Raw genomic sequence first — 13,400 nt, forward strand, 5'->3', positions numbered from 1 at the left:
ACTAGCCCCCAATGCAGTGCAGTCATTTATGTTAAGGACCCATGTAAGTAAATGAAGACTTAATACCTAACTGGACTATAGTTCACACCCCACCCCCATAAACTTTAATCTGCCAAATTGGAGGTCATTCTGATAGATCCCTTCCCTCTGCCTTAGGAGGGTGACAGGTGACAGTGCATTATTTTCTAATAATTCCCCTCCCATCCTCTTTGCCTTTATTTTTTTTTTAATTTTTTTTTCAACGTTTATTTATTTTTGGGACAGAGAGAGGCAGAGCATGAACGGGGGAGGGGCAGAGAGAGAGAGGGAGACACAGAATTGGAAACAGGCTCCAGGCTCCGAGCCATCAGCCCAGAGCCCGACGCGGGGCTCGAACTCACGACCGCGAGATCGTGACCTGGCTGAAGTCGGACGCTTGACCGACTGCGCCACCCCCCCCCTTTGCCTTTAAAAACCTTTCCTTTTCTGCAGCTCCATGGAGTTCCTTTCTACTTGGTAGATAGGATGCCGCCTGGTTCATGAGTCATTTAATAAAGCGATTTAGATCTTCAAATTTACTTGGTTGTGTTTTATTTGTTTTTATAGATTTTATGTTTAAGGAATCTACACCCAACGTGGGGCTCGAACCTCTCTTTGAAATTGGTTGGCCGCAACGTAGACGGGAACAAGTTAGCGTCTGCCATTTTAGACAGGTGGCCGGAAAGAGAGCAAGGCCAAGCGGGGCCCGGCCAGCAGAGGGCGCCCGTGTTCGCTCGGGCCCCTCCCGGCTCCGCCCCATCCCGCGCTTTGTGCCCCGCCCCCCGCGCCTCGCCGCGCAGGTCTCCTGCCTCCACTTCCGCTTTGGAGGTCCTGAGGCCTCGGCGTTTCCGGGGCAGCCGCGTGGAGCTCTTCGGCTTGGAAGCTGTCGCCATGGCGGTCTTTGCAGGCCCGGCTAAGCCGTTTCTGTCGCTGAACCCGCAGGAGGAGGCCAAGTTTCAGAAGAAGGTGGCGCAGTCTCGCCGGCGCGCAACCCAGGTGAGCAGCCACCGCGGGCCGAACTGAGAGGGGAGGCGGCAAGCCGGGTCCGGGGGTCTCCGGGACAACGCGGAAGCCCGTGCGGTTCCCTGCCCCCGCGCTCCTCGCCTTCCTCGCGCCAGCGTCTGTCGGGGTGGCCCGCCGGCCTTAACGAGCTTGGAGGCCAAAGGCCTCCCCGAGACCGGAAGGGGTATGCCGATCGAGAGATGGAGTTTGGCCGTGTAGGCCTTAGGGGTCTCCTATGGAAATACGCGGGAGGTAATCGGGGTGATGCCAGGGGAGAGAGCCAGCTGTTGGGAATGGAATCAACCCCAGGTTAGAGCTGTCACGCCTCCGCCTTGCCCCCGAATTTGAGAGTTTTGTTTGCCCAGTTGGTGATCTTGGAGTTCTTAAAAGACCGTGTTTGCCGAGTTTCATTGGCTGACTACGGCCCGTGACATCAAGTTGTATTTGCCTTGGTTTTTAAGCATAAAACACACATTTGGCAAAATTGAAAGTTCTTGCTTATAGAAAGCAAGGGCATGACTGAGGTGCTAGAAGGTTGTTCGGGATCGTGAAAGTCCGTGTCTTCAAATTGTTCAGTTCAGTGGGTGTGAGTAAACGGTGAACTGCAAGCAAAATTGAAAGGTATGTTTGTGTGGAGTTTGGCCAGAAGATTTAAAACGATGTGTGCAAATATTGCCTCTCCGTCGATTCAGCATATACTTACTGAGCGTTTATAGGGCGCTGGGTGCTGCGATACTGGAGGCTAAGACTCTCTACCACTTGACCGCTGCCCTCTTGGGGAGGTAGATGTTAAACACCAAAGTTTTTAATTACTACTCTGTCATTGGAAATGCAGGGCAAGTCTTTTGTCTTCGACTGAAAGCCAGCAGTCTTGAAGTTGTGTTGCAATGTGATTTTTTTTAATTAAAAGTTTTGTTTACCTGGTCTTTACGTCTTCAGCGAAAGGAGAAAGAGAAACTTACTCCTGGAGTAATCTATGTGGGCCACTTACCTCCAGCACTTTACGAAACCCAGATCCGAGCATATTTCTCCCAGTTTGGCACTGTTACGAGATTCAGACTGTCCAGAAGTAAACGGGTAAGATTAGATCGTTTTATATCTTACAAGTAAGTAAGTTATGACACTTTACAGTGCACGTTCATATACTATTGTTTATCACAGTTCATATCAGAAAGGGGAGGGTAAGATTTAGAACCTGCCACAGTCAAAGGCACAATCAGTATTAATGTAAATGTTTGTTTTGCTATTTGTTTTAAATTGCTCCAAATCCTCAATTTAAATTGATAATCCTGATAAATGAATCCTATTTATTCTATGGTTACTAGGCCACGGGTACATGAACTTCAGTTTGAAGAGCAAGTATGAATATCTTTTTTTTTTAAACAGAGCTTTTTTTTTTTTTTAACGTTTATTTATTTTTGAGACAGGGAGAGACAGCATGAACAGGGGAGGGTCAGAGAGAGGGAGACACAGAATATGAAGGAGGCTCCAGGCTCTGAGCTGTCAGCACAGAGCCCGACGCAGGGCTTGAACTCACAGACCGTGGGATCGTGACCTGAGCAGAAGTTGGCTGCCTAACCGACTGAGCCACCCAGGCGCCCCTATCTTTTTTTTTTTAATATTTAAAAAAAAATTTTTTTTAATGTTTATTTTGAGAGATAGGACATGAGCAGACGAGGGGCAGAGAGAGAGAGGGAGACACAGAATTCGAAGCAGGCTCCAGGCTCTGAGCCGTCAGCACAGAGCCTTATTTGGGGCTTGAACTTAGGACAAGCAAGATCACGAACTAGGCTGAAGTCAGACACTCAACTGACTGAGCCACTCAGCCACCACAAAAATGTTTGTTTGTTTATTTATTTAATGTCTATTTATTTTTGAGAGAGACAGAGACAGAATGCGAGTGGGTTAGGGGCAGAGAGAGAGGGAGACACAGAATCCGAAGCAGACTCCAGGCTCTGAGCTGTCAGCACAGAGCCCGACACGGGGCTCAAACTCACGAGCTGTGAGATCATGACCTGAGCCGAAGTCAGGCACTCAACTGACTGAACCACCCAGGCGCCCTGAGAATATTTATTTTTAATGTTTATTTTGAGAGAGAGAGAGACAGACAGAGCACAAGTGGGGGAGGGGCAGAAAAAGGGGAACAGAGTCTCCGGGGTGGGCTCTTTGCTGACAGCAGTGAGCCCAATGTGAGGCTCGAACTCACATGCCTGATCATGACCTGAGTCAAAGTCAAGACATGCAAACAACTGAGCCACCCAGGTGCCTCAAGTACGAATGTCTTGTATTAGCCTCTGGCACAGGCATCCCTATGATAGCAAAGGGCTATATACTGAGTAGTTAAGTATAAGGACACTGAAGCCAGACCACCTAGGTTTGAACCCTGGTTGTACAGGTCACTCATTGTATGACCTTGGACCAGTTATGTAATTTCTCCATGCTTCAATTTTCTTGTCTGTAAAATGTGAATAAAATAAAATAGCATCCACCTCCTAGAAGAATATGATGAAAAATTAAAGAAGGTAATGAATGTAAAGTTTTAGAACAGTGACTGATACCGGCAGTAAATCCTTTATAAATGTTGCTGTTATATTGTATCTTCTTTCTAGTAAAGAAAAATTTTATATGCTTTGTTTTCCTAATAGAGGAACGGCCACTGTATTTTCTTCCCTGCACACATCCACTTTGGGTTATAACCATAGACGTCTCACTGTTGGAATCTGTTTTTTCTTGATACACTTTTTCCACATTTTATCAAAGTTAACTTTTATATTCGATTTGGTGTGTGAGGGGAGAGAGATGCACCTGTCATCTGCTGATTGTCATAAAAGCATAGATCCGAAGTTTTTTGTTGTCAAAGCAACATCTCGACATTAAAGAGAATTTTAACCTTAAAATGCCCTAGTATCTCCCATCCTAAGCAAAATAACATTTGTCGGTATTCCTCCCTTGTTTTTCCATTTGCCTCTTTGTAATGGTTGTGTATTATGTGGGTGAGGTATTTTAAACATCCTAAAGTCTGCTGGCATATTTGATGACTATTCAGTGATCCACCATTCACTTTCATCAGGTGTCAGCTATATCTCATACTTGTTTCAGATCTTTGTTCTTTAAGAAATAAATTATAGGTAGACTTGAGGTCCCCTTTTGTACCCTTCCCCAATCCTTTTCATTTTCTCCCCAAGTCCAGGGAATTACTATTCATGAATCCAGTTCTTTTCATTACTCTTTTTTTTTTTTTTAAGAGCAAGAGAGAATCCCAATCAGGCTCTATGCTCAGCACGGAGCCCTCCATGGGGCTCAGTCCCACCACCATAAGATCATGACCTGAGCCGAAACCAAGAGCCAGACGCATAACCTACTAAGCTAGCACCAGGAACCCCTTTATGTGTGTTTAAGTTTTTACTACATGTTCATGTATGAATGAACATACATGTCATATTTGTTTCAAGTTTATATTTTATTCTTTAGCTCAATTTTTTCAGTTAATAATCAGAAGATTATTCTTCCCCTACCCATTCTGAAATCCAGTCAAGGTTCATGCATTGTGTTTGGTTCTAGCTCTTTAGCATATCTAGAACAGTCTTCTTGCCCTTTTGGCTTAATTGTTTTGCTTTTCTTGACATTGGCTTTTTTGAAGAAGAGTTCAGGTCAGTTTTCTTTTAGAAAGCTTGCTCCTTAAGGAGATGCACTAAAATGTACCATTTTCAGCATTGTTGCATAATAAAGCTGCCACCTTCCCCACTCACCCCAATTTTGACTGTTTGCATAGTACTTCCAACATTCTGATACCACTAGGTAAAAGCTTGGCGCTTTTTTTTTTTTTTTTTTTTTTTAGTTTATTTTGAGAGCTCACGGGTAAACAGGGGAGAGACAAGAGGGAGAAAGGAAGGATGGGAGAAGGTGAAAGAATCTCAGTCTCAAGCAGGCTCCATGCTGTCAGAGCAGAGCCCAACACAGGGCTCAATCCCACAAACCAGGAGATCATGACCTGAGCCAAAATCAAGAGTCAGACACTTAACGACTGAACCACCTAGGCGCCCCTACAGATTTTATTTGTAAGTAATTTCTACACCCAGTGTGGGGCTCAAACTTACAACCCTAAGATCAGGAGTCACATGCTCTACCAACTGAGCCCACCAGGTACCCCTGGCTTTTTTTGTTTTTTTGTTTCTTTTTTTAGACACTTGACATGTATTTTCGAGTCACTTTTCAGAAGGTTTATGCTTGTTTACAATGTGGTACAGTAAGTTGGAATCAGTGTGTGTCTTCCACTCCACCATCTTCCCCCTCCCTGTTAAGAGTTGGGATTATAGGGGGCACCTGGATGGCTCAGTCAGTTAAGCATCCAGCGCACCTCCGCGCATATCATGATCTCTCAGTTTGTGGGATCAAGCCCCGCATAGGGTTCTGGACTGATGGTGTGGAGTCTGCTTGGGATTTGTCTCTGCCCCTACCCTGCTTACACCCACCTTCCCTCCCTCCCTGCCTCGTAATAAATAAACAAACAAACAAACTTTAAAAAAAAAAAAAAAAAGAGGTGGTATTATGAGGGATTTTCAGACATACAAATTTTACCACAATCTTGCTGCAGGTAACTGACAGCCGACGCACCCAGAGCTGCTAGTTAGCGGCACCGCTGTGTTACAAACGAGCCTCCTGCTCATTTCCTTAATTTCGTCACCAGTGTTGATCCGTAGCCAAAGATATGTTTAATGCAAAATTGTGAAATAGTTATCGTTACTGATAATTGGAGCCGTAAGGGAAGAAAGATTGGCTTCCACCTACACTCCTAGATTTTCTGGCCGGAACCCTGTAAATTCGTGTCCTGCCCTTAGGCAAATGGAGGACGGCAAGGGGCTTTTTCGTTATCCACTACTTCCCGGTTGCCCTCAGCTCAAAATAATCCTTATGCCGGAGTAGCATATTTGGGGATGGCATCCTCTGCCACTCTAAAGAACATTCAAGTACCTGACTAACATCCCCTGGAGCGCTTACAGATTATTTCTTCATAGCAGCCCCACGAGAGTGCTTATTCTTTCCCCATTTAATAGAATGAAACACTGAGGCTTAACATTACTTACTTGCCTAACTGTCACAGCTAGGATCCAGACTTGGGCATTTGGACTCTAGAACCCGTGCTCTTGTTATTAAGACAAGTGAGAAGATACACTATGTTGTGTGGAGGGCAGGAACCCAGGATGTGCATTTCAGGAGATGTTGGCAGCATCCCTTTACCATCAGTCATGAAGACGACCGATCACTAGAAAACATGAAAAGGAACACAATATTTATTTGTTTCTTTATTTATTTGGTGCCATGCTGGGTGTGGAGTCCAACACGGGGCTTGAACTCACAACCTTGAGGTCAGGACCTGAGCTCAGATCAAGAGCTGGCTGCCAGCGGAGTCACCCAGGTGCCCCGAAAATGAACACAGTATTTTATCGATTAGCTTGGTGACACTGAGGAGTTAGTGTCTTCCCAGTTCTTATGTGTAGAATGAAAATTATATTACCTGCTTTCTTTGTGAACCACCACGCTATCTGCTGAGCGTTGTTTTGGGTTTTGTTTTGTTTTTTAAATGTTAACTATTTGGGGTGCCTGGGTGGCTCAGTCAGTTAAGCGACCGACTCTTGATTTCGGCTCAGGTCACAGTCTCACAGTTCTCCAGTTCGAGCCCCAGATCAGGCTCCGCACACTGACAGTGCAGAGTCAGCTTGGGATTCTCTGCCCCCTCCCCCCACCTTTGAAATAAATCAATAAACTTAAGGGAAAAAAAAAAACAACCTAAGTATTTATTTATTTTGAGAGGGAGAGAGAATCCCAAGCAGGTTCTGCACCGTCAGTGCAGAGCCCATCACAGAACTTGAACCCACAAACCATGAGATCTTAACCTGAGCCAAAGTCAGGAGTCAGACGCTTAACTGACTGAGCCACCCAGACGCCTGTTTTTTGTTTTGTTTTGTTTTGTTTTGTTTTGTTTTGAGTAGGCTCCACTCCAGTGTGCAGTCGTGGGGCTAGACCTTACAGCCCTGAGACCAAGAGTCCCATGTTCTACAGACTGAGCCAGCCAGGCACCCCTCTGCTGGGCATTGTTAATACACGAATAAAGTGACTACCGTTGAAACTGGTGATGAGTAAAGGACTGTGGGCCCTACCAGATTTCCTTTATACAGTAAATTCCAGTTGTACTAGTAGTGTGTTTATCACGTGATCAGAATCTCAGGTATACCTCAGGAGCGCATGGGTGGCTCAGTCCAAGCGTCTGACTCTTGTTGCAACTCAGGTCATGATCTCACATTTCACGGATTCAAGTCCTGAGTTGGGCTTGGCACTGACAGTGTGGAGCCTGCTTGAGATTCTCTCTCCCTCTCTCTGCCCCTCCCCTGTTTGCTCACTCGCTCTCAAAATAAGCAAATGAAATGAAAAATACAAAAAGAAATCCCAGGAACAACTCAAGATAGTTCAGACTATTTTGGACTTTTTCTTTTCCCATAACAGTCCCCACACCGTGCATTGAAGTTAGAATTAAAGGTGTCGTAATGTTATTCGGTAATGGGGCTTACGTACGTTATTTAAATTAATGGCATTTTAAGAGTTTCACTACTGGTAAGAATTTGATTGTCCTACTTTTGGTGGTGGGTGTTCCATTGCAGACTGGAAATAGTAAAGGCTACGCGTTTGTGGAGTTTGCGTCTGAAGATGTTGCCAAGATAGTTGGTGAAACAATGAACAACTACCTTTTTGGTGAAAGACTCTTGAAGTGTAAGTGCTCTTCTCTCGCATTCTGTGGGGATGCACTGTAAGGACTTAAGTGCAGAGATAGGAGTGCATTTTCTAGACAGATTTCCAGTTGGGATTTTAAAATCTGCTAGAGTGAGAGCCGTGTGTGCCGAGATGGAAGTAGGACGAGTCACTAGGAGTGCATGGAAGGGCAGGTGCCCGATCACTCATGGGATGTGCAAGGCTCCCCCGAGGAAGGGTCTTTAGGTGGAAACCTGAAGATTAAATGGGAGTGTGCCAGGGGACAGCACATGCAAAGCGAGAGGTGACTGATGGTACTTATTTGCCTGTGAAGGAGTGTGAGGGGAGCCAGGAGATGAGAGGAGGTCAGGTTACCGAAGGCCAAGGCTGGGCATGTAAATCTGGGAGTTGAGAAGATATCCTGAGGGCAAGGGGAAGCCATTAATGGGTCCTAGATGGGATAAGGTTAAAGGCAAGAAATCCCATCTGAGAGTCGCGTGAATGACGGTGGCGGTGGCCATGGCTCGTCCGCAAGAGAGGAGTAGAGGGGGGCGACGCCAGCTCAGTGCGGCCCACGGAGAGTGGAGCTGCCCGCTCTGTATTCGCAGAGCACCCCTGTCCGCAGCCCGGTGCCTCTGGAGGCAGAGTCTAAGTTTTGGCTTCTCTGTGCTGATGGTGGGATTGTGTGACCATCCCAGGTGCCAGAGCCACACACGCGGCTGACGACCTGCCCAGGCAGCGTCACTCTCCCTCGGTTCCCGCCGCTGGGAGAGAGAGCCCCAGCAGCCTCGTCGAGGTCATGGATTCATTTCGCACATAAAAAGCATGGCTCTTGCCGGGAGGAGATGGGCCCAAGAGGCGACCGAAAACATGTCAGGACGGCATGTGTAGGATCAGTGCTGTGCTGGGTCTGACTTCGAAAGATCACACGAGAGGTTCTGAGCTCTGTTAGGAGTTCAAATGGAGGATTAGCCACGTTGTCTCTTTTTTTTTTTTTTTTTTTTTTTGAGTGGAAGTAGTGTGTTTTGGAGGTGAGCCGAGGAAAATACTTGTAGGGAGTAGAGAAATCCGGGGAGAAGGAAGTCACTGAGGGTGAGCTGGCAAGCACTGTAGTGCATAGGCGGCTGGGCTCCATCCTGCTGGGTAGCACGGGGAGACCGAGTTACTCCAACCCCCAGGCGAGGGAACTGGGGTACTTAACCAACTCCCCACCTGTCGGTTGAAAGTCGATGCCGAGGGTTGGGCCTGCCTTTGTGAACGGTCCCGTTGTGCCGCCACGGCCTGCAAAGGGCCCGTAAGCAGAGAGATGGAGATCAGGGGAAGCTGGCTGAGTCCTGGAGAGGTAGGTACGCAGAGATGAGCTGAACGGGATCTTTCTGCTACGGCAGGTCACACAGTCTGAGATCCTGCGAGCTTTAAGGACCCCCGCCCCCAGACTTGATTGCCACCACGACATGCCCTTCTACGACTCCTCTTGTTCACTCACGTATTCCTGGCTCCTGGATTAGTTCCTGGCGTTTAACAATAATTGTTGGCTGTGTGCCTTTCCTTTAGCCGCCCTCCCCCCCCCACCCCACCCCCGTATTCTTTCACTCTTGCTCTTGAAAACGGGAGACCCATCATCTTGACAAAAACATTGAATCCTCTCCGTCGCGTTGGTTTGAAGATACTTTTCTTTCTTTCTCTTACATCTAGGTCATTTTATACCACCTGAAAAGGTACACGAAGAACTTTTCAGAGAGTGGCATATTCCATTTAAAAAGCCATCCTATCCAGCAGTGAAACGGTATAATCAGAATCGGACACTTCTTCAAAAGCTACAGATGGAGGAGCGATTTAAAAAGAAAGAAAAGTTACTCAGGAAGAGATTAGCCAAAAAAGGAATTGATTATGATTTTCCTCCACTGGTAAATATTCTTTCACAAAATGTTTTTCATAGTTTTTCACGGGGTGGGCTTTGTTCCTCAATAATTACAGCCTGTTTATGGTTTTATACATAAAGTGTCTAGCCCAGTGTTGAGGCTTTGTCTAAGTTTTTGAAACCTTGCACTGTAGGTTTCTTCTAAAAGTTTGTTAGCGCAGATCCCGTTATTTCCATTATACAGAAGAGGAAACTCTTGAAAGGGATTAGGTCATTTGCAAAATTTTTATGATCTGTTTTTAAGTTACTGAAGTTAAACCACTGTTTAACCAAAAACTATAATGCTTATAGAAAACTATTGAAGATGTCATTCAGAATGAAATGTTTGGTTTATTATATGCTCTCCTTAAACATCAAGGCTGTGAATCAACGATCTTTCTTATTGCCATTCTGATTTTGGAATTAGAAATATTCTTCTTAACATACAGATCGGAATTAACCAATAAGCGTCAGTTCTGCGAATTAAATGAGCCAGGGGTTGAAATATACGAGACAACTTAACGAAAATGAGTTAGCACGGATTTTCAAATTCCTAGCTGTTCACTTCTTGCTCGAATCCTAAACATACACTTTCGCAGTGGGTGTTAAAAGAGCGTGTCACCGTCCCAGGGCCCTGGCGCTCGTGGGAACCGTGTGGGAGCCGGGACAGTGAAGCTGCAAAACAGGCCTGCAAGAAATGCCTCTCCCGTAGCCTGTTTGCTGGCTTTTGCAAGAGCAGCTCTGTTTCGTTGCCCAATCCTGAACTTGGCTAAGACAGGGCCTGCTTTTTCGCATTCTTCCAGTTCACGTTTCTTTTTTTTTTTTAATATATATATTTGTGTGTGGGGCGCCTGGGTGGCGCAGTCGGTTAAACGTCCGACTTCAGCCAGGTCACGATCTCGCGGTCCGTGAGTTCGAGCCCCGCGTCGGGCTCTGGGCTGATGGCTCAGAGCCTGGAGCCTGTTTCCAATTCTGTGTCTCCCTCTCTCTCTGCCCCTCGCCCGTTCATGCTCTGTCTCTCTCTGTCCCAAAAATAAATAGACGTTGAAAAAAAAAAAAATATATATATATATATTTGTGTGTGTATATATATATATTTTGTTTGTTTGTTTTGTTTTGTTTTTTTGAGAGAAAGAGAATCCCAAGCAGGCTCCACACTGTCCATGCGGAGCCCAGTTGACATCACAACCCAAGCCAATATCAAGAGTCGGACTTTAACCAGCTGTAGCTTTTGTTGTTACCGTTCCTCTGGTTCACATCCGACTCGGGTTTCTGTATGGCCAACTTCCGGTTTGGCCCTACTTCAGCCTCCACAGCTGTGCCCATTCCTTAGTGAGGGTCTCTCTCCCAGTTTTGCCTTAAGATCATGGGTTTTGGTTTTTAAATTGAAATGCTTTGTCATTTGGAGAGCATTTACTGATTATGCGTGTAAGGATCTAATGGTAAGTTAAGCATGTAAATGGCATACGTATGTGACGTTGCCAGTTCATTTCTTTATTTAAGGTTTTATGTAAAAAGAAAAAAAGAAGTGCTTCAGACACTGGTCTTCAGAAATCTACAAATAGCCAGGTAAAATTGTTTTTATCATGTTATATGCCAGGTATGAGGGAAAGATAAGACTACTGTCACTGATAAATACGCAGATTGGTAACGTCTCTTAAAATTTATTGAAGGTCTCATCAAAGAAGAAGAAGAAAAAAGCTCCGTGCATTCCTGGCACCCCTGAGCAGACTGTGGATAGCCAGGTAAAATTGTGTTCACTGTTGTGGAAATGGGGTATTATAGAAATGATTTGAAAGAGGAAGAGCGGGGGCACCTGGCTGGCTCAGTTGGTGGAGCGTGTGACTCTTAATCTCAGGGTTGTGAGTTCTAGCCCCGTGATGGGTGTAGAGATTACTTTAAAAAGATAAAAGAGGAAAAGCAGTCCATGCTGCTGTCACTTTATTAAAATTTCAAATTTAACCTTGTGTTTGTTTTAGTAAGCCCTGGTGATTTAGCAGATGCAGTGAGCTTAGCAAAAGTTACTGTGAGAGTATGGCAGTTTACCTTTTCGGCAAAGTGACTGAGTCAGTAGGGAGAAATGAGGCTACTGTCTTTACAAATGTGAGACTAGTTTTCTCCCTAATACCCTATAATGGAGCACGTTCTATTCCAGTTAATTGTGAGCTTGATACTAACTTTGGTAAGGGCCTAGGCTGTGTTGTGTGCACTTGTATCACCAAAAGGTATAAACAGGCCTAAAATAACACAGGGGAACTTGTAAAAATATAGGGCAAGGAGTATGGGGGGGTGGGTAAAGTCATTCCTAATATCTTCCTTTATTTCTCTATTACAATGTTTTACTCATTGAATCCAGGGCCCCACACCAGTTTGCACACCAACATTTTTGGAGAAGCGAAAATCGGAAGTGGCTAAAATGAATGTTGACGATAAAGATAACGAAATAGTTTTCAAACAGCCTGTACCTGGTGTAAAAGAAGAAACACAGCAGACTCAAACACCTACACGCTCAAGGAAAAAAAGACGAAGAAAAGGCAATCAGTGATTCTAAACGTATTATATTTCTTCTGAAAAATGTGATTTTATTGTGAGGGCTAATTCTTTGTATTTAACTACGTGCAGTGAAATGCAACCATTGACAGGGTTCTTGGAGGACAAACTCAGTAAGGAAAGCGGTCAGTAACCGGCTTACCTGCCCTTGCTGGCATTTCAGCATGCAGTAGCTGGGCTCACGCTGCCTCCTTGTCCTGGTCTCTAGTTTTCTTTGCACATTTCATAGCTGTCTTTAGTTTCTCTTCCTGGATAGAAAAGTCCCCACTTCCTGCAGCTTTTATTGTTACCATCAGATAAAGAATACAGACTCTTGCTTGACCATCTACATGGTTCTCTGTTAGACTGTGCACGGCTAACCCATAAGAGCACTTGAACATCATGTGATGGAAACCGGAAGTTAAATTACTTGGAGAGTAAGAAAGCCCTTCAAGTATATGTACGTGACCGCTTTTACCAAGTTAAGTCTTTGGGGGGCTAGCAAGGTTTAATGACTCATTTTGTGTTCGTATCATCAATGTGGAATTGTATCTCAAGAATCAGTGACCAGCAAATAAACTTTTTCTACAATTCATTTATATGCAAGTGGGATTTGGGTGTCTTCCTTTTTAAGTGCTTATTTAAATTCCAGTGTAGTTACCATAGAGTGCCATATTGGTTTCAGGTGTGCAGTACAGTGACACCCCACACACACACACACACACACTTCATACAACACCCGGCGCTCATCACAAGTGTCCTTCTCAATCCCCATCACCAGTTTCACGCATCCCCCACCCACCTCCCCTCTGGGGACCATCAGTTCTCTATAGTTAAGAGTCTGTTTCAGGGCTCCTGGGGGGCTCAGTCGGTGAAGCATCCAACTTCAGCTCAGGTCATGATGTCAGCGTGTGAGTTCGAGCCCTGCATCGGGCTCTGTGCCGACAGCCAAGAGCCTGCTTCAGGTTCTGTGTCACTCAAATATAAATATTTTTCTTTAAAAAAGAGTATTTCTTGGTTTGCCTTTTTTTTTTTTTTCATTTTTTCTCTTTGTTTCTTAAATTCCACATGTGAGTGAAATCATGGTATTTGTCTTTCTCTGGCTGACGTTTTGCTTAGCGTAATACTCCAGCTCCATCCATGTTGTTGCAAATGGCAAGATTTTTTTTTTTTACGGTTGACTAGTATTCCATCATAAGGACCTGGG

At 45.1% G+C, this 13,400-nt stretch overlaps 1 protein-coding gene across 2 annotated transcripts; it reads left to right on the top strand.

Annotated features, from left to right (window-relative positions):
* Positions 1-821: 821 nt before the first annotated feature.
* On the top strand, positions 822-12,799 carry NIFK (nucleolar protein interacting with the FHA domain of MKI67). Of its 2 annotated transcripts, none has more exons than XM_043576523.1 (7): positions 822-1,014; positions 1,960-2,097; positions 7,677-7,785; positions 9,460-9,671; positions 11,168-11,233; positions 11,338-11,409; positions 12,021-12,799. In XM_043576523.1, the coding sequence occupies exons 1-7, from the start codon at positions 910-912 to the stop codon at positions 12,207-12,209; spliced, it is 891 nt and encodes a 296-aa protein (XP_043432458.1). In that variant the 5' UTR covers positions 822-909; the 3' UTR covers positions 12,210-12,799. The 2 variants fall into 2 exon arrangements, with proteins under 2 accessions (XP_043432458.1, XP_043432457.1); XM_043576522.1 differs by lacking the exon at positions 822-1,014 and adding an exon at positions 1,176-1,329.
* Positions 12,800-13,400: the final 601 nt, after the last annotated feature.

The sequence above is a fragment of the Prionailurus bengalensis genome, chromosome C1 (genome assembly GCF_016509475.1).
Source record: "Prionailurus bengalensis isolate Pbe53 chromosome C1, Fcat_Pben_1.1_paternal_pri, whole genome shotgun sequence".
NCBI lineage: Eukaryota > Metazoa > Chordata > Mammalia > Carnivora > Felidae > Prionailurus > Prionailurus bengalensis.